The 21,476-nt window shown below is 42.6% G+C and overlaps 2 protein-coding genes across 2 annotated transcripts in view; one reads left to right on the top strand and one right to left on the bottom strand.

The window, feature by feature from the left end:
- SNTG2 (syntrophin gamma 2) overlaps positions 1 to 21,476 on the top strand; it is a 285,667-nt gene that overhangs the window by 176,358 nt on the left and 87,833 nt on the right. The window contains exon 8 of the mRNA XM_064145698.1: positions 8,607 to 8,698. Coding sequence (XP_064001768.1) covers positions 8,607 to 8,698 — 92 coding nt within the window. The remainder of the gene's footprint in view (positions 1 to 8,606; positions 8,699 to 21,476) is intronic.
- Positions 663 to 2,119, bottom strand: LOC135176595 (uncharacterized). The gene is given in 2 exon segments (XM_064145697.1): positions 663 to 1,777; positions 1,780 to 2,119. Coding segments are annotated over 2 exon segments (1,455 nt in total).

Raw genomic sequence — 21,476 nt, 5'->3', positions numbered from 1 at the left:
CTCACTAAGACAATACACCAAAGACATATTTTGGACAAAAGAACAATGCTGAATTGCTTAACAAACCAGGACAGAATACATTAATTCCATATCCCCCCACCCCGTCAGTCCTTCAGTTGGGAGTCCATTGAAGCTTAGGTAAAGCTTCCCCGTGTATCAGGCAAAAGAACAATGCTGAATCATTTAACAGAACAGAACAGAATACATTAGTTCCATAACCCCCCACCCCGTCAATCCTTCAGGTGGGAGTCCATTGAAGCTTAGGTAAAGCTTCCCCGTGTATCTGATGACACTGCCAGGCTGTGAGGAAAGGGCAGTCCTCTGTTGTAGTGATGCTGCGGGGAGAACTTGTAGCCTGCAAAACTTGAGAAGTCATTAGTATGGCAACAAAACAAATCCTTCTGACAATATCTCAAGGAATCTTTAGTCAACTCCCTCAGATACTGATAAGGTATCAGTGCAAGGCACCCCCACCCTGAGCCTGCCCAGGTGAAGCTAATTGCTTTGAATGGGCCGGTAAGTGCCTTTGATTGTTTCAGCTTGAAGCCAAGCTAAGCACAAACCAAATCCACCTCCCAAACCCTTTACAATTTGCAATTGATTGGTGAGCTCACAGATCTCTAGGCGTCACCTCCCCCACTCACCACAGAGGGGTGAGGCTCTCAGCTCCTCTGAGGCTGAGAAGGGGGCACGCCTTTCCCCACATCAGATAAGTCTATCAAGGGGGGTGCAGTGGGTTCGAGTTTCTGGCTAGACTCTGGCCAGTTTTTTACAACGATTTCCAACTGCACTGAAGATAACCCATCAATCACTTCTTTTGGGATACCTTTCTTTCGGCCAAGCCCCCACCAATACTGTCTAGTGTTCAGGTGCTCTCTTCCCCCAGTCGAGTGTCGTTTGGGGATTCGAAGCATCTGGCTCCGGGGGTCTGCACTTGGCAGTGGGTGATTAATTTTCACATGCCTCAAGCCTCTAGGCTCAGGCTTATGAACTTCCTCAGGCACCCCATACTGCCTGGCATAATCTAATAGCTCTCTAGCCACCTCCTCCCACGTCCATTGTCTGCAATCTGTCTGGTTCCTCCCGGGTGTTAAGTTCTCCCTCAGAGCAGCTTGTATAAGGGAGGTAAGTGAGGTGTCAGCTATCTCCTTTTGAAGCTGGATGCCTTTCATCTTAAGGGAGTCAGGAAGCCCCCTGACCAAAGAAGTCATTCTCTTTGGGTCCACCAAGAGAGAAAGGGGCGATTCAAAATGATGTTTCAGTTCTCGATCATAGACCATTTGCAAACAAGCTGCCTTCTGCACATTTTCCATCATCTGATTCATGCCTCCCCTCAGAACTAGAGGCTCTCCTCTCTCCTTTGAATCAAAGAACCCAGCCCAGAAAGCTGCTCGCTGAGTAAGGCTCCAGGGACCACTCCTATTGCCCCTAGTTAGGAACACATTAGCACCCCAATAGCCTGTAGCTTCAGCTTCTGTCAATCTAATTTGATCACCTCCGGTTTTAGACACACGCCATACATATTCCACCTCAGACTCTCCAGCCGAACGTTTAAACTCTTTACGCAGTTTGGCCAGCTCAGTGGAAGAAAAGGGTATGTCTTTGGTTGTGATGGCAGGGGTGCCATCCTCATCCTCATACAGCATCTCAGTTTTAATGAGAGGACGCATGTGAGCAGCAGCTTCCTCTGCTGCTGCCAGTTCTGCCTGGGGGTATATGCAGGCAGGCTCTGCTTTAACTCCTCCTCCTTCAAAAACCACTTTTGCCACTTCTTTCCTGTTTTTAATCTATCCTTAAGATCTGCCACTTCGTCTTTTAAAGTTACAATATGCCCTTGCAGGGAATCTACCAGATCCTGCAAGGAGGAAATGATTTTATTCTCTCGTCCGTTTTGGCTTTGCTTTTCATCTATTGAAGCAGCCAAACACGCACCCAAAACTGCACAGATGAAGGCTTTGCCCTTTCCCGACTTGGCCCGTGCCTCCTTCTGCAGGGCCACAATCCGATCCGCCACACTCTGACAGTTACTCCAGTTCTCACGGGCCCAATCCAGCCCTTCCACGGACGGGCGGGCACCGTGAGCTTCCAACAAACAGAAAAGCCTCTCCACCGTGGCCATGGCCTTTAAGGTAAGAGCTCCATGGGGAGGTCACAACAACACAAAGACCTTATACCTCAAAACCTTCCCTACAAAAACCGCTCAAAGAGAGCTCACACACACAATAAATTCCTCCAGGGAGATCACACCAAGATCTAGCTTCTCGGAGAGGACAGCCACAGTCACCCCGAGAGGACACACTTTACCAACAGAGAAACTGTTCCCTTTGGGTTCACTAGACTTCTCGAGGGAAATTCTTTCCCCCAGAACACACTTTACACAATCCTATTTACCGCAGGGTACTAAGAATTCTCGGGAAGGCCACACTAAAATCAACACTTGTACCCTAAAATATTCTTTCCCGGGAACGCAGAGATCTAGCTTCTCAGAGAGGACAGCCACAGTCTCCCCGAGAGGACACACTTTACCAACAGAGAGACTTCTCGGGGGAAATTCTTTCCCCCAGGGCACACTTTACACAATATTCACAAGTTTCCTAAACTTCTTGTGAACCTTTCCCCAAGGGGACACACTTTACCAATATTCTCAATTTTACTAGACTTCTTGTGGAGGTACCTCTCCCCAAGAGGACACACTTTACACAATATTTCCTATTTACCACAGGGTACTAAGAATTCTCAGGAAGGTCACACTATAAAATCAACACTTGTACCCCAAAATATTCTTTCCCGGGAACGCAGACACATTTTAGATATTTGAAAAATCTCCACGCTTTGCTCCACAAGCATTCATTTTGCTCTCAGAGTACATCTCAGACACACTCGTGCACACTTTGGGGTTCTCAGAAATGCAACAGTTTCCTGATGATACTTTCACTACACAGAATCCTGTCCGTGACGCCAAAAAATGTCAAGGTCCGCAGGAGCAGAGATTAACAGTATCTCTGTCCAGAGGAGCTAGACCAGTTCTTCTGGATTCCGTGTTGTGAAATTAAGGTGCAAACGAGACCAGATATCACCATGAAACTGTTTATTAAAGGATAAGGTTGGGCAAAATGGAGGGAGAGAAGGGAGAAGGGGGAGAGAGAAAGATCAGAACAGAGGGAGAGAGAGGAGAAGGGGGAGAGAGAAAGATAAAGAGATCGATGGAGAAGAAAAGAAGGAGCAGGGAAGGGGAAAAGGCTGTGAGCATATTACCCTCAGTTGCAGATGAAGGAGTGAGAGAGAGACGGGTGCGTGGCCCAGGGATGATCTTCTGCGGAGTTTGTCAGAGGTTCTTCAGGTGGTGTGCAGTTCTGGTGGTCTGGTGATGGTCTGCCCTCGGTGGTCCGGTGGAGATGTCACTGGTGGTCCGATGGAGATGTCACTCTTGGTCCGGTGGGAATGGTGGTCCGCTGGGAAGGCCACACTCTGTCTGCTGGTGATGCCACTGGTGGTGCGGTGGGAATACCACTGGTGGGGATACCACACTTGGTCTGGTGGGGATGCCACTCTTTGGCAGGCCTTTCTCCTGCCTTTTTATACAGTTTTCTGCTCAGTGTCCAGCTGCAGCCCCCCCCAGGGCATCTTCCTGTGCATTCTCACACATTCGCAGGGGTCCGGCGTCGCCGGGGGGAGGGCCTCCGCCCTCTCTCGGCTACACCTGTCCACACCCTGCATACACAGCCCTTGGGGGCAGCTGAGATAAGTTGGAGGCTTCCTGGGCAGTCCAGCCAGGGTGAGGTCTAGGAGTTTCAAAGGTATTGTCTGTTAATTTGCATCTCTGAGCTTTTGGGCCAAGCACCGAGTCTGAGTCCCAGAAGTAACAAGATTAAGGAGGGACAATGCAATCTTTATCTTTGTTGATTAACAAGAGAGAGGATCAGACTCTCACAGCCAGTAACAAGTGGAGTCCCTCAGGGATCAGTACTGGAACCAGTCTTGTTCAACATATTTGTCAGTGACATAGACAGAAGAATTGAGTGCACCCTGAGCAAGTTTTCTGATGACACCAAGCTGTGTGGTGGAGCAGACATACTGGAGGGAAGGGGTGCCATCCAGAGGGACCTGGGCAGGCTGAAGAGCCAACCTCATGAGGTTCAGCAAGACCAAGTACAAGGTGCTGCATCTGGGTATTGTGGAGGGCAGGATTTGATACGTGGCCGAGTCAAGTATTTATCAAAAATAGATATTTTTATTTTTCCAAAAACCTGCCCCCACAACTATATATACAAAGATTAATTTCGTTTGATAAACAGGTTCAGTTACATGAGAATTAATCTACAAGGATACCATCAATAATCTGACTATATTTGGAAGTCAGAAGTTGGAAAAGGACTCAGCTATTAATTAATAGCGGTTTCTTACTAAATTAAGCTAAGCCAAATAACTCACTCAGGCTGGCTCGTGCGGTCTATGTTCCTCTTCCTTTCCAGTGGCTGCAGGAGTCGTTAAGGGTCGTTAGGCACACAAAGGTGTGCCTAACAGGAAAGCGAATCCTTGGTCTCTCTGCAGTCCAGGCACAGGGGAGTGTGTGAGCTCAGGCAGACACATACGTCCAGGCACGGGCAAAATCCAAAGTGGGAACCCCAAAGGCAGGAAGACCCCCAATATTTATAACCTTAGCTAGACAAAGGGCAGAGTTACCACACCTTAGGTGCGAAAGCGCACGGCCAGTCCCAGCCTGGCTCCAGCATAGGAACTCACGGGGCAGTCCTCCCCCCCTTCACGGCTGCAGAGCAGGTGAGGGGGTGGGGGAAACCAGGCGGCTTTTCCCCTTTCCCCCCGAAGTCCGGGCAGGAGAGGAATTTAGGGGTACAGGACTCCAGGACACTGGGTTGAGGCAATCCCAAGCAAAATCCAGGCAGGGCAGTGCGTGGCTGGAGAGCAGCCCTGAGAAGAGGGACTTGGGGGTGTTGGTGGATGAGAAGCTCAACACAAGCCAGCAGTGTGCACTTGCAGCCCAAAGGGCCAATCAGATCTTGGGCTGCATCAGGAGAAGTGTGGCCAGCAGGTCGAGGGAGGTGATTCTCTCTTTCTACTCCACCTGGAGTACTACATCCTGTTCTGGAGCCCCTATTACAAGAGGGATGTGGACATGCTGGAGCATGTCCAGAGAAGGGCCACAAGGATGATCAGAGGGCAGGAGCACCTCTGCTATGAGGACAGACTCAAAGAGTTGGGGCTATTCAGTCTGGAAGAGAGGAGGCTCTGAGGTGACCTTATTGTGGCCTTTCAGTATCTGAAGAGGGCCTCCAAAAAAGCTGAGGAGGGACATTTTAGGCTCAGGGAGTGACAGGTCTAGGGGGAATGAAGCAAAGCTGGAGGTGAGTAGGTTCAGACTGGACATGAGGAGGAAGTTGTTCATCATGAGAGTGGTGAGAGGCTGGAATGGGTTGCCCAGGGAGGTGGTTGAGGCCCTATCCCTGGAGGTGTTTAAAGCCAGGCTGGATGAGGCTGTGGTGAAGCTGATCTAGGGTAGGATGTCCCTGCCCATGGCAGGGGGGTTGGAAGTAGATAATCCTTGTGATCCCTTCCAACCCTGGCTGATTCTATGATTCTTCTATGAATCCTTTTAGATAAGAACTTCTATTGCTGGGAAGACTCTTCAGGACATTTAATGCTAAAAGAGGCTCTCTGCAGAATTTATCTTTATGATAGTCATGCCAAATTATCAGGGTATTCTGAAGCTGTGTAACTGAAAAGCATCAAGAGTGTTTCCTTTTTATTTTAATTTTGTGGTTGTTCTGGAATATGCTTTTTGGTCTTTTGGAGGTTGTCTATGACATAATTAGCAAGTTAGATAAACAAGATTTTATTCATAGGAAAGAGGGCTACGATATCTTTCATCAATGTTGTTCATAAAACTAATTGTTATAAAAGATGAGGGCTTGCTGACCAACTGATGTCCTACCTTTTGGGGGCTTTCTTTGTTAGAGATGTAGCGTACTTCCCTGACTGAAATAAACAACCACCTGTTGATGGGACTGAGTTGACCAGAACTTTATTAAAGGCTTTTGTAAGTCTAGAAAGCCTAAGTTTTTTCAAGTTAAAAATAAAATCTTTTTTTATTAAAATATAAGTTGTGGAATACTTTCTTTTTCAATTGAAAAATCTCAGTAATTCTACTAAAAATTCTAAAATTCTAAAAAAAGATTGTGAAAGGATTTTTAAGTACCTCCTACCTGGAGCACCGCAAAAGAGTCCTTTAGATTTTGTGGCATCGTGCTTGGTGATATCCTCAGTTATTGCTAACTCTGCAAAAATTCCTGTGATTCTTAAAAAGTGTCTCTCCCCTACCTTGGCATTCTGCTTGTCTTTTTCCTGCTACCTCCAGGAGCATCTCAATCCATTTTTTGACCTGCAGACTTCTCTATCATTGCTATCTATCTCTGCTCCCTTCTCATCTTGGAGGATGAGTTTTGTTGTGGTTTGGCTTTTGTTCTCTAAGCATACTGACCCATTGCCCAAGCAAAGGCCTCCTACCATCTGTATTTGCCCCAGCTAACTCAGACGGACCCTGGGAATATAGATGAAGCAATTTATTTACAGCTAGCAGAATTTACAAGCAGCTATTTACAATATATACAGTTATATACAATTATATACAGAAATATACAAAGGATAAACAATACAGAAGCACAACTCCCCTCCCAGAAACCTGAGTCCCCAGGAGGGGCTTTCAAACCACCCCAACACCTCCCCCCGGCCCTCTCAACCTTACCCCAGTTCTCAGGAAGAAGAGAGGTGCAGCCAAGAGGTTAGGGAGCAAGGTTAGTAGGAGCAGGGTTAATAAGATGTGACCAGGTCTAAGGCAAAAGCAAGAGTGAGAGACAAAATGGAGAAAAAGTCTTTCTTCTTCCCAGAGTTCTCAGCGAGACTGTGAGAGAAGTTGACATCAATTGTTTTCATTTCACTGCCCGTTATCTAGTTCTTGTACCAAAACATTCTAGCCTGCTTCAAACTAGCACACCATCCCATAGTATCTTTCCTGACCCAATCTTCTCAAAAGAGAATTAAAAAAAACACAACTGAGAATAACCAAATGAAACAGATGAAGCTCATGGCAGTGTATGTTTGCATTTCTCATAGGCTGACTATCTAACCATGGTGGAATTTTGATGGAATGGGAGGAGTCAGTCAATAATGGTTGCTGGAAAGATCACAACATACCAACCCCCTTTTCACTTTAAGAGTCTGATTCACGGACCTGTCATAGTTGTCTACTGCTGAAGACAGTGTAATTTCCCAAGATGCAGACTCTTCAGTGGAGAATTTACTTTTTTTTAACCTTAGAATTGTCAAGGTTGGAAGAGACCTTTCAGATCATAAAACTCAATTGCTAGCCTAGAGCTCACAATCCCACCACTGCTGTTCCACTAAGTCACTACATCTGAACAGATAGGTTTTTGTGGTCTTCTGTGCTTTACATTGGCTACAAAATATTGTGGCTAGCTACTAAAGTCAGCACTTGGCTTAGACCCATAGAAGCAAAGCATTACAGTTCCTTCTGCTAACATCGTCATAACTTGGTATAGAAGGGACTCCAAATGAAAATATGCTGAAACTTCAGAATCTGGGGTATAATTCAATTCTGAGACCTCAGCACTGAACTGGCAGATTTATTATGGAGAAAATGAGCTTTTTCTGAGTTAAGTTGTGTTTATCTGAATCTTCTAGATGTATGGAGTAGATACATAGAAAAATATATAACTAAGAATGACTTTTTTACTTTTCTGACTTGACTGCCTTTATAGGCAGTTTCAGGTGACTTCAGATGGAAAAAATGAGGTTTTGATGGTGGCAGATGTAATGCTGTGAAACTGATTTCACATGCTTTGATGAGATCAAATGCTGTCCAATAGTAATTGTGTATTATTGGTGCTATATGATAATATTTTACATTTAAACAAAGATTACACAATGATGAGACTTTGTGTTGTTTCCACTATTGTATGTTACAAAAACATCAACCTTACCTGAAGTAATTTTAACTACTAAGGCAAGATCATGATACACAACTGCTAAAAGAAGTGACGTCTTGAAGAATATAGCTACATAATCTTACTACATTAATATAATAGCAACATCTCATAATGACTTTGCTTTCAATGACTTTGCTTTCTCAGGTTGAGAATGTGCAGAGCATTTTAAGAAAAAGATGCGTCCATTAATGAAGTGTATATGTGTGTACACCTAGTACTTGCCTGGGATTTTTCTGTTATCTATGTTTATAAATACAGTCCATGGTTGTAACACTCAAAGGTGTGAATTCTTGATTTTAAATATCTTACTGCTGTTGAAAAAAGCTTAGTCTTGTAAATAGTTCATCATGCAAGTAGTTCCCATGAACACAGTCTCTATAATATGACATCTAGCTAATTTTTCCTTTCTAAAGTATAGCATATGGATATTTTATTGGTTGTCATTATAAAATGCAAACTATTTCTGGTTTGATTTAGTAATTTCTATTAAAACTTATTGCTGTGTTTCACAGCTGGAATAGGTATGACCTATGATACACATATATTTTTAGCATAAGCAATTATTTTTCATGATCTGATTTCCAGGTTCCCCTGGACCATCCAGTGATCACAGCAGTGGGGCTTCATCACCTCTCTTTGACAGTGGCTTACATTTAAATGGAAACTCAACTAACACTGTAAGCAAATGCATAAAAAAACATGGTGTAAGCTATACAAGTTATCATCCCATTCTGAACCTCAAAATGCTAACACTATCCTGATTTAGTTGTCTGAATAGCTGACTATTTTCTTTTTTTAAAACTGCACATATTATAAAATTCTATCAACATGGGGCCCTGTGTTCCCAGGTTCTTGTGAGGCCAGGGAGAAGTTGTAGCAATGGCCATGGTAAAATTTAAGCATGAAGTCATATGAACTTCTGTCATACTTTGTTGAATTGTAGTATTGCAGTAATGAATTTAGTCCAGCTATAGATGCTGGAATGTACGTGGAAATCAGAAAGTAACATGAAGTTGAATTATTGGAGCAATCTCTTTTGCGAGTAGAAATAGGAAAAGAGAAAGAACTAAAATAGGAAAGTGGACTGAAAGGGGAAAATGTTGTTTCTTTAATCCACAGGATATTCAATACTTTTTGCTGTGATGAACAAGTGTGACTGAATTAATTGCAGCATTGTGGGGAAAAAAAAAACTTTCTCCAGGAAAAAAATATTAGTTACCAAATCCAAATTAGATGGGATGTCTTAGTAGGAGACACCACTACTCTTTTAAAAATGAAGGTTGAAGATACAAATGCTAGCCCTACAAGGTCATGGACTTTCATGATCAAAACTTGTTTAACTCCTAAGAAATTGCAACTGTCTTTTTTCCATTATATATTAAATTTTACAGAAGGAATGCCCAATGAATGGATTAAAGGTTTCTCTCCTGCTCTGCTTTTACTTTTATTTCCTACTCAGCTGGAGATGCCATTGCCTGATGCTTACTGTACTTCTCTCAGGCTTTGCAATTTGAGCAGTGTCTCTCTAAACTAATCCTTAAGGCTTCTGTCCATCTGATTAAAAATATATCATAAGTATACTATATTCATACAGTAAATAAAAATAAATATGCTTTTCTGTCTTGATACCTGTACCTTAGTGCCTGAGGTCCCAACCCAGAATAAATACAGAAGGTTTCATTTTTATTTGCTTTTGATTATGCCTTTAATTATCTTGTATTGTCATCTTGCTGAAGAACCCAAGTCTATCCTCAAGGTCTAGAGCTCTGCAATTCTGTCTGCTAGATATTCTGCTAAGACCTTTCTTGCATTGTATGAGGGCTATGGTCAGATGATTACCTGTAATTGCATTGCACTTTTTTAGTAAATTAATGCCTAGTAAGTGCTAGAATGAGTGTGGCGTAACAACTTTCAATAAACTTTATGACTCTATTGTGGGAACTTCACACTTTGAATTCTATGTGTTATAAAAACATACATAAGTGGCTGGAGTTTTGTGGACTTGTAACAGAGTAGTGCAGTTGGTTGCAAAGGTAGCACACAAAAAGCTCTGCATTAGCTTGAACTATAAATGGAAAAAATTGAAAATAAGAAAATTTCAAGGAAATTAAAAAAAAGAGGAATAATAAGGTACTACCTTGCTCTTATAAAACACTTTTTCCTCAAGTTTAACATGAAGTCACATGGGCAGCTACATATACACCAGATAGTAAGGCTTAGAAGTGAAATAAAGAGTCTTATCTCTAGCCTAGTAGAAATGTTCTCATTCTCCCTTCATGGGAAATGAAGAGAGAAAAGTGTCATATTCTTACCCTGAAATGAAAGGTACTGTTCTAAGTGTGCTAAGCCAAGTATGGTTGGCTTTTGAGATGGTCCACTGCAGGTGCGTGCTCAGGCAGTGTAAACTGTGAGTGTGACTAAGCTATGATCAAGTCTTCAAAAGTGGTTTTAAATGTGTTTCTACTACCAGCTAGTGAGAGTTTCAGTTTTTTTCTTTTCTTTGCTTAGATATTTTCATTGTTATGGAGAAGGAAGAGCAGAACTGATATTTCCTATAATGGTATTTCCCAGTAAGGCTATAAAATAAAAATCCTTTTAAAATGTCAGGTTAGCAGGTGAGATTTGACTTTGAATATCACACCTGCTAAATTTGTGTTGCAGTTGTACGTACCTCTCTAACCGCAGTCTGATCCATGCCACATGAGACAATGCACATAGATTTCTGAATGTAAACAGTAGTGAGGAATTACTGATGTGTTTTACCAAGCTGTCATTCTGTTTGTCTGTCCTAGAAAAACAAAACAATAATTCACTTGAGCTAATACTGAGTTCAGGTTATGGCATTCATACAATGCAATGCTGTGGTGGTGCTAGCTTGTGTTACGAAGAGGGCAGCACAACAATGCTGGCAGCAAGTTGCTTCTGCCTGATACCAATTTCAGTTCTGGTGCTAGCTTTCCTCTCTTAGACATAATTTTATCACTTCTACTGTGAAGCAACTGTGATATGTGATGCAATATCCTCAGGATGCAGGATGGCATTTCAGCAGAGTTCTCTGGATCATGGAGAAATGAGCTGAAGTGCTCTCTTCACACCTAATTATTTTGTGCTTGGGCACTGACACAAATGTGTTAAAAACTGGTAGTTGCAGATACATTCATCAGTAGCTTATAAGTGGTTTATTAAACACAGTGTGAAATTTGAGAGTGCAACAGAAAATACGCAGAGATGGTAGACTCTAGGCTAGTGATTACAGGTTATTTGCACTATTCTAAATACAAAACAGTGAAGAAAATCTTATACAGATATTCGCATAGATATCCAGGCCACTTCTCTGGAGAAATTGAGTGGGGAAAAAAAGAGACTAGAAATAAAACTGTGATGGTTTGGGTGTTCCTGCCCCCACACACTTTAAAAATCACCCAGACTAGACTCAGCTGGCTCTGGAAATATGAATGAAGCTGTTTATTTACAGCTGGCACAGTATACAAGCAGATATTTACAGTATATACAGTTATATACAGAAATATACAAGGTAAAAGGTAATACAGAAACACAACTCCCCTCCCAGAAACCTCAGTCTCCAGGAGGGGCTCTCAACCACCCCTTCACCTTCCCCCTGCTCCTCTCAACCTTACCCCAGTCCCAAGGAAGAATAGAGGTTCAGCCAAGAGGTTAAGAAGCAAAGTGGGTGTGTTAGGGAGATGCAGCTCAGTCAGCAGCCCAAGCAAGAGTGAGAGAAAAAAATGGCGAGAGTGTTATCTAATGTTTTCATTTCTTGTTCCCATACTCCTCAGTGAGATTGTGAGGGAAGTAGACATCACCATTGTTTTCCTTTCACAGCCTGTAATCTAGTTCTTCTCACCAAAACATTCTAGCTAGCTTCAAACTGGCACAAAAAGAAATTAATTTTTAAGACACTATTGAATAATATAATGGTTACAGTGCAAAGGGGGAATGTAATAGGTTTTAATTTGTTTGCAAATTCCCTGAATTGACTAGAAGTGGTGTTGTAAAAAAGTGAAGTGAGGCCTGACTAAATAAATATTTTTCTGGTGTTCTTGTAATTTAAGAATTCTGATTTAATTTTGATAGTCTGTGTTTAGTTTAGCTGGTTAAATTAAACAGACACTTAAATTATGTTAAATGGCTTTAAAATGTTGGGGTTTTTTCCCCTGGTTTTTTTGATTCAGCTGTTAAGCTAAAAATCTTTGCTTTGTAAAACACCCTACTTATGTCATCAGAAAGTAAGGATTTTAAAACAGGTGAAATGCAGATGTCCAGCACTAGGATGCTAAACCTGTAAAGTCTATGGTGATCCAGCTGCCAGATTAAGAGAATGATCTGACTCAGTCACACATGTGTTGTGCTAATTTGAAGCAGGCTAGGATGTTTTGGTGAGAAGAACTAGATCATAGGCTGTGAAAGGAAAACAATGGTGATGTCTACTTTGCTCACAGTCTTGCTGAACAAGAAATGAAAACATTAGATAACACACTCGCCATTTTTTCTCTCACTCTTGCTTGGGCTGCTGGCTGAGCCACATCATACTCCCTAACCTCACCTTCCATTTGGCCTAACCCACTCTGCTTCTTAACCTCTTGGACGAACCCCTAATAACACTAGTAACACTAACTCATCCAGTTCAAGTCCCAAGCCAGCAGATGAGAACCCTGTTAGCTCTAAGGCAGATCTGAACTCACAGGCCTCAGGCCAGACCTCCAATGATTCAGACCCTCGAGTAGACATGTCAAAGTCTGTCACTGCACAGCACGCTGTTTTGGCACCTCCTAAGATGAAAGCAAAGACACCACATTTGACAAAATGTGATTCAAAAGAGGATGTAAGAGAGGGGACCTCTGGTGAGCAAGAGGAGGAAGAGAAGACATATCATCTTCAGGACTTGGTGAACATGCTTAGATCCCAGTACTCTGATCAGAGGAGTTCTGTGAGGTTGGCTGCCAAGAAAGAGGATGGTTCTGAGGAGTTTAAGAGTGCTCTTAGGAAAGTTCTGTTTCTAGGCCAGGGACATCTGGATCAACAAGAGGAAGAGGAGAAGGATGACATCCAGGACTCCAACGATCCCCTCAGAGAGGTCAGGGAAGTTAGAAAGGAATACTCAAGGGAATTAAGAGAGCCAATCCTAAGCTGTCTGGTGAGATGCTGTAGCATTGGTGCCAATGCCCTGCAGATAGGAGACAAGTCTGCCAAGCAGCTGATACCACTCACTAAGGAGAGTGGAGTGGACAAATACCTGGCAAGTCCTCTCGGTAAGGTTAGCTTGTGGACACGCCTTCTGTTGGCTGTGGCTGTGAGATATCCTTCCCAAGATAATCTGCCGTGGGCAGCCAAGAAGTGGAACACCGTTGAGCAGGGAATTAAGGTTCTGAAGGAGTTTGCTGTGAAGGAAGTGCTTTATGGAGATCATGGCACACATGAGCCTCATGACATTCCTCTTGGAACAGGTCTCATGAAGAAGCTGATTAAGCTTGCTCCTTCATCCTATGCTAACATCTTGGCCAGCAAGTTTCTATCAATTGCAATTTTTCTCACATCAAGACCAATCACTGTGTACACCCCACATGCCATGTTCAGCATTAGGGGTGCCCTGCCTCCAGCCAGGAAGAAGAAAGGGATAGTGGAGAGAACTGAATCTATTGGAATGTATTCATTAGGTGGCCTGGCAGTTCAAAAGATCGGAAATACAGGGCTTTAGTTGACACAGGTGCTCAGTGCACTTTGTTACCATCAAACTGCAAATGGACAGAGTCCATATCTTTTTGTGGAATCACTGGTGGATCTTAAGAGTTAACTAAGTTGCAGGCTGAAATCAGTTTAACTGGTAAAGAGTGGAAGAAACATACTATTGTAACTGGTCCTGATGCTCCTTGTATTCTGGGAATTGACTTTTTGAGACAAGGTTGTTTCAAAGATCCTAAAGGTCACAAATGGGCTTTTGGAATAGCATCTGTAGAGATTGAGGATGGTAAATTGAAATTGTCCATTAGACCTGAACTTTCTGATGAATCTGCAGTTGTGGGACATCATGACATAGAGGATCTGGAAGTGCCAATTGCAACTCGAACTGTTCATCACAGGCAGTACAGAACTAACCGTGACTCTTTGTTGCCCATTCATCAGCTGATTCATCAATTGGAGAGTGAGGCTGTCATTGAGAAAGCTCATTCACCTTTCAACAGTTCCATCTGGCCTGTGCGCAAAGCTAACAGAGACTGGAGACTGACAGTTGATTTTCGTGCCCTCAACGAGGTGACGCCACCCATAAGTGCAGCTGTGCCGGACATGCTGGAACTCCAGTACGAGCTGGAATTGAAGGAGGCTAAATGGTATGCAACAATAGACATTGCTAATGCTTTCTTCTCTATTCCCATAGCAAAGGAGTGCAGGCCTCAGTTTGCATTCACCTGGAGAGGAATCCAGTACCAGTTCAATCGTTTGCCTCAGGGTTGGAAGCACAGCTCAACCATCTGTCACTCAGTCATCCGCAATGCACTGGAGAAAGGTAAAGCTCCAGAGCACATCCAGTTCATCGACGACATCATTGTGTGGGGCCAAACTGCTGAGGAAGTCTTTGAGAAAGGTTAACAAAGTCATTGACATTCTGTTGCAAGCAGGTTTTGACAAGGTCAAAGGACCTGCCAAAGAAATTCAGTTTCTGGGAGTGCGGTGGCAGGATGGTCACCGTCACATTCCTCAGGATGTGATCAACAAAGTCTCCACCATGGCAGTTCCCAGCAATAAGGACACTCTATCTTTCTTGGGTGCAGTGGGATTTTTGAGACTGCACATTCCTGGTTTCAGTCAAATTGTCAAACCTCTGCACAATGTGACTCGTAAGAGAAACAATTTTGAGTGGGGACCTGAACAACAAGCAGCCTTTGATCAGATCAAGCGAGAAGTAGTCCATGCAGTGGGCTTCAGACCTGGGATTGTTTAGCCTGGAGAGGAGGAGGCTCAGGGGTGACCTTATTGCTGTCTACAACTACCTGAGGGGTGGTTGTGGCCAGGAGGAGGTTGCTCTCTTCTCTCAGGTGGCCAGCACCAGAACAAGAGGACACAGCCTCAGGCTGCGCCAGGGGAAATTTAGGCTCTAGGTGAGGAGAAAGTTCTTCACTGAGAGAGTCATTGGACACTGGAATGGGCTGCCCGGGGAGGTGGTGGAGTCGCCGTCCCTGGGGCAGTTCAAGGCAAGATTGGACGTGGCACTTGGTGCCATGGTCTAGCCTTGAGCTCTGTGGTAAAGGGTTGGACATGATGATCTGTGAGGTCTCTTCCAACCCTGATGATACTATGATACTGTGATCTGGTCCAGACATTAAGAACATTCTGTACACGGCTGCCAGTGACAATGGTCCAACTTGGAGTCTTTGGCAGAGAGCTCCAAATGAGACATGTGGTCATCCACTTGGTTTCTGGAGTCGTAGCTAGAGAGGTTCAGAGGCAAATTACACCCCAACAGAGGAAGAAATACTAGCAGCTTATGAAGGAGTGAAAGCAGCTTCTGAAGTGATTGGAACTGAGTCACAATTGCTTTTAGCTCCTAGACTGCCAGTTCTAAACTGGATGTTCAAAGGCAAAGGTTCATCACCACATCATGCCACAGATGCAACCTGGTCTAAATGGATGGCTTTGATAACCCAACGAGCACGAATGGGTAATCTTGACCGACCTGGTCTGGTGGAGGTGATCACCAACTGGCCAGAAGGCACAGACTGTACCAAACCTCCAGAGGAGAAAATAACTCGTGCTGAAGAAGCTCCTCCCTATGGTGATCTCTCTGATCAGGAAAAGAACTATGCTTTGTTCACAGATGGTTCCTGTCGTCTTGTTGGGAACAAGCGAATATGGAAGTCAGGAGTCTGGAGTCCAACCAGGAGAGTTACCGAAGCGAGAGATGGTGAAGGTGAATCCAGTCAGTTTGCTGAGGTAAAAGTTGTCCAACTTGCTCTTGGTGTGGCTGAACGTGAAAATTGGCCTATCCTTTACCTCTACACCGACTCATGGATGGTAGCCAATGCTCTATGGGGTTGGCTGAAGGACTGGAAGAAGCATGGTTGGCAGAGGAAAGGAAAGCCTGTTTGGTGTGCTGATCTATGGCAGGACATTGATGCACGACTGGAAAGAATTCCAGTGAAGGTGCGGCACATAGACGCCCGAGAGCAGAGCCACTGAGGAACAGCAACTCAACCAGCAGGCAGACCAAGCTGCTAAGATTTCTCAAGTTGATATCAACTCTGATCTTGACCTTGATTGGAAACACTGAGATGAAGTGTTCCTAGCTCGGTGGGCCCATGTTTCATCTGGACATCAAGGCAGAAATGCAATATACCAATGGGCTCGCGATAGGTCAATTTACTCATCCATGGACGCTATCACCCAAATCATCCATGACTGTGACATTTGTGCTGCTATTAAGCAGGCTAAGCAAATCAAGCCCTTCTGGTATGGTGAGAGATGGTCAAAGTACAAGTATGGTGAAGCCTGGCAGATTGACTACATCACTTTACCTTGATCTCGTTCTGGCAAGCAGTATGTGCTAACGATGGTAGAGGCCAGCACCGGATGGCTGGAAACCTATCCAGTTCCACATGCTACTGCACGTAACACCATTCTTGGCTTGGAGAGACAGATCATGTGGAGACATGGAACTCCAGAGAGAATTGAGTCAGACAATGGTACTCATTTCAAGAACAATCTTGTGAAAAACTGGGCCAAAGGGCATGGCATTGAGTGGATCTACCACGTACCCTACTATGCACCAGCTTCAGGGAAGACTGAGCACTAGAACAGTTTGCTGAAAACCACCCTAAAAGCCATGGGGGGGTGGAACTCTGAAACACTGGGACAAACATTTAGCACAAGCTACCTGGTTGGTAAATAGTAGAGGTTCAGTAAACAGAGCAGGACCTGCACAGTCAGGTTTGGTCCAAGTAGTAGATGGTGATAAAGTTCCTGTTGTACGTGAAAAGAATCTGTTAGGGAAAACTGTTTGGGTATTTTCTCCTTTGGGTGAAGGAAAACCTGTCCGAGGGGTGGTGTCTGCTGAAGGTCCTGGTCATACCTACTGGGTAATGCAAGAGAATGGTGAAATCCAGTGTATTCCACAGAGAAATCTAACCTTAGCTGAGAGAGTTTAAATTCAGAGTGTATAATACAAGCTGTTAGGAGTTTTGTGTTCTAGGTACCATCGGCATCCAATGTAAAGAATGTGCGAGAGAATCTACAGTATGTGAGCACGAACCCAATGTCACCTGGGAGTCCCTGTTGTTGCCTCATCTGTGAGGAGACAAACTGTTCTGAGCTTTTGAATCACCTACATCTGAGATAGTTGGAATGAAGTGTGAACTGAACTTGTAATATTCATTATTGTAAATATTGTTTTAGATTAGATCAGATAGTTCATAGCAATACTCTGAGTGAAGTAGACAGGGGTGGATTGTGCTAGTTTGAAGCTAGCTAGGATGTTTTGGTGAGAAGAACTAGATCATAGGCTGTGAAAGGAAGACAATGGTGATATCTACTTCACTCGCAGTCTTGCTGAACAAGAAATGAAAACATCAGATAACACTCTCGCCATTTTTTCTCTCATTCTTGATTGGGCTGCTGGCTGAGCAACATCATACTCCCTAACCTCACCTTCCATTTGGCCTAACCCACTTTGCTTCTTAACCTCTTGGCCAAACCTCTGTTCTTCCTTAGGACTGGGGTAAGGTTGAGAGGGGCAGGGAGAAGGTGAAGGGGTGGTTCAAAGCTTCTCCTGGGGACTCAGGTTTCTGGGAGGGGAGTTTTGTTTCTGTATTACCTTTTACCTTGTATATTTCTGTATATAACTGTATGTACTGTAAATATCTGCTTGTATATTGTGCTAGCTGTAAATAAATAGCTTCATTCATATTTCCAGAGCCAGCTGAGTCTAGTCTGGGTGATTTCTAAAGTGTGGAGGGGCACGGAACACCGAAACCATCACATGTGTAAAGGAAAAAAGAGAAGAGGGTCAAAGATAAAGGGATTGATACCCTCTTAAAAGAGTAGCAGCTATTCTGATGGATACTTTAGTGCAATCTTTGATTACACCATTTAATTGAGATAGATATTGACTTGAGGCCTTGCATTTAAAGGCTACAGCAGTTTTATGTTGCTCTAGCATTTTCCAACTCTACATGAACACATTAGTGATCATTCTGAAGTTTTATTTTTCATTTTCATCATGCTGTAGCTCAATTTAAAGAAAAAAACATTTCAGGATTTCAGATCAATACCTTTTCTATTAGAGTAGTTTAGCATTTGATACCAGTGGACTGCCAACTCCTGATCTGAAAATCCATGAGTTTCTCCCTGAATATGAAAGGAAAGTAACTTCAAATTGACTTCCAATTCAGAGTGTTATCATGTGGTAATGTACATGCATAAAATGTAATTAATGTAATAGATACAAACAACACATTGCTTAGAGGTAGAGTGCTGGTTGCTCTCATCAAAATAATCATCACTGTGGCTTCCATTAGTTAACTGAAGATAAACTTTAGATGAGCACACAGCTAGCTACGCTTCAAGATTTTTGAACTTCTGCTGTGCCAAAATGACAAACACACTGCGAATAAGTGTGCTTCATTTTCCTCAATTAGTACAAGATGAAGTAACTGTCCCCTTTCTAGCTACAGGGGAGAATAACCCAAGTTTTTTCCATTTCTGATTATACCCCTCAGAAATTTTTGCTGTAAAAGCTGACAAAGCCTATTAAATAATACTTTTCTCCTCCACTACTATGGGGTCATTAAGGAACTGCTATTGATATTAAGAATTGAAATTGTTTGATTTAGATTTAACTGTTCAAAAGTGCTGTTTTTTTCTAATTAGACTTGATTGCAAGTTTCACTATGAAGTAAATGAAGTGAATGAAAGATAACTTTACAAGTTTTATCTTTTAGTTGTATAGATCCCCATTGTCCCTGTTAATCCTTTCAGCAGACTTATTTCTTTTCTTGTATTTACCATCTGATTGATGACATTGCTCATTTCTTCTGCACAAAAGCTAAATACTTGTTTAATTTCCAAGCAAAGTTGAAGTCAAATGTAGGTTTAGGAATTATTCTTTTTCTCCAATTTAGAACCTTAACAAAAGCTGGTGAAAGGAAGTACAGAATTGGAAATACAAAGAAAGTCTTCCTAGATGATAAATAAGCACTGAAAATTAAGCTGATATCCACATACCTTCAAAGAAGTAGCTTCAACTTTAAGTGATGTTGGCCTAAGTCCAACTCTGTTTCTACTGTGAAAGAAGTCTCAAAGACCAAGAAAGGTCAGGGAGGTGTTTATGACTTTGTTACTTGCCTTTCAGAAAAGTGTAGCAGGATCATAAGAATTATGGCCCTGAACACCCCTCATACTGAGGAGGTTCTTCCTAAGATCCAATCTAAACCTACTCTTCCTAAGATCCAGTCTAAACCTACTCTTCCTCATCTTAAATCATTCTTTTATGAAAAGTCCCTCTCCAGTCTTCCTGTAGGATCAGTCCCCTCAGAGTCTTCTCTGGGCTGAACAGCCCCAGCTGTCTGTCCTCATACCAGACGTTCTCTGGCCCTTAGATCATCTGGACTTGCTCCAATCGTTCCACATTCTTTTTATGATAGGAACACTAGAATTGGTTGCATTATCCAAGGTGGGGTCTCACAAGAGCATAGAAAAGGGGAGAAATCACCACTCTTGACTTGCTGGCCACAAACAGGCCAAGTACAAAATAGTAACTTGCATTTGTTAAGTATCTGGTTTCATTGTTTAATTATATATATTTTCCCATCCACAGCCTTTTCATGTGAATACATAATTTCTTATAGCTTTTATTAGTTTATTTCAGTTCACAGTATCAGTAAAAAGAAAATGTCTTAGGAGATAAAGATCAATTTATATATATATATGTATATATTTTTTTTTAATATGTACTTTCTGATCAAGTTCCTGCAAAAATCTGACACTTAACAGGGCTCCTAGTTACTGATGCAAGCAAGCATCGAGCCTGAATGTTGTGCAGACTCTGGAGTTCAAAGAATTTTCTTAACTTCGGGCTTATTTTTCTAAACAAAGGCATCATGACCCATTTAGGGATATGAAGGGCTGCCAAAAGCTGTCCATAAGAGCTGAAGTTTGAGTACACTTGCAACACACCACCTCAAGATTGTATTTTTGGGGCTTGGCTTGGAGAGGAGAGGTGTCTAGAGAGACATCATAACAGCCTTCCAGTACTTGAATAAAACCTACAAGAAAGGGATTACTTACATGGGCATGTAGCACTAGAACAAGGGGCAATGGTTTTAAACTAGAGAAGGGTACATTTAAGTTGGACAGTAGGAGGAAATTCTTTACCAGGAGGGTTGTGGAACCTGGAACAGATTACCCAATGTCCTATACCTGGGGACACTCAAGATTAGACTTGGTAGGGGTCTGAGCAACCTTATCTACTTGGGGATCATAGAATGGTTTGGGTTGGAAGTGGCCTCCAAAGGTCATGTAGTCCAACCCCCACTGCAGTGAGGAGAGACATTCTCCAATGGATGTTCCTGTTTACTGTAGGATGGTTGGACTGAATGATCTCCAGAGGTCCTTTCCAACCCAGTGCATTCTATCCTTCTTTTCTATGATTTTTCCCCCCATACCTTATATACTATATATATGTTGATTTCTGACTACTGTTACAGTTTGAGTTGAGTCATAGTTATTTCTTGCTTTTATGCTGAGATTTAATATTAACTACTGTGGCCTCTCCCCCTTAAAGGAAGAGTATTTCTGGAAAAGTGTTTCAGGCAAGGTTGTTAAGGTTACTCAGGAATCAATTACATACTAGCCCAAGGGAAAGAAATTAAAGAAAAAGGTGCAAGGTTCTGTCAAATAGTCTATGTATGTTCTCTAAAAATATCCTAGGTGTGTTCCTTATTGGTTCATTTAAAAATTAATAATGTAATAGCACCTAGCAGCACAGCTGTAATGAAATATTGATTAATATTTCCATTGCAAATTGGTCTTAGAGAAAATTGTATAATGGAAAGGTTTTTAATTTTTCCTCACAAATTTAACATGTTCATCACAGAATAGTAATCCCACTGATTTAAACACACAAATACTGTAGTGAATTAGGGACATTTAAGTCTCTAACAGTACAGACTCTGTGTCATCTCAACATATAGGTACTCCATGTCTGTAAAACTATCATTAAAAATCATGAAATGTTTTCAGGAGTGGGCATCATGTTTTAAGAGTGTGCGTGTGATGCAGCACTAGAATTAAAAGTGTTTCATTCCAGTGACAGAATGGGAAGGGTAGTATCCTTGTTTCATGTGGGTTTTCACCTTCCTCCCAATTAACCAAACATCTGTCAGTTAAAACAGTGTGGAATAGAGCTGCGTAATTAGAAGTTGTTGCTTTCACTGAATTTTAAAGACA

This window comes from Pogoniulus pusillus, chromosome 7, assembly GCF_015220805.1.
Source record: "Pogoniulus pusillus isolate bPogPus1 chromosome 7, bPogPus1.pri, whole genome shotgun sequence".
Classification (NCBI taxonomy): domain Eukaryota; kingdom Metazoa; phylum Chordata; class Aves; order Piciformes; family Lybiidae; genus Pogoniulus; species Pogoniulus pusillus.
This window is presented reverse-complemented; position numbering and strand designations above follow the sequence as displayed.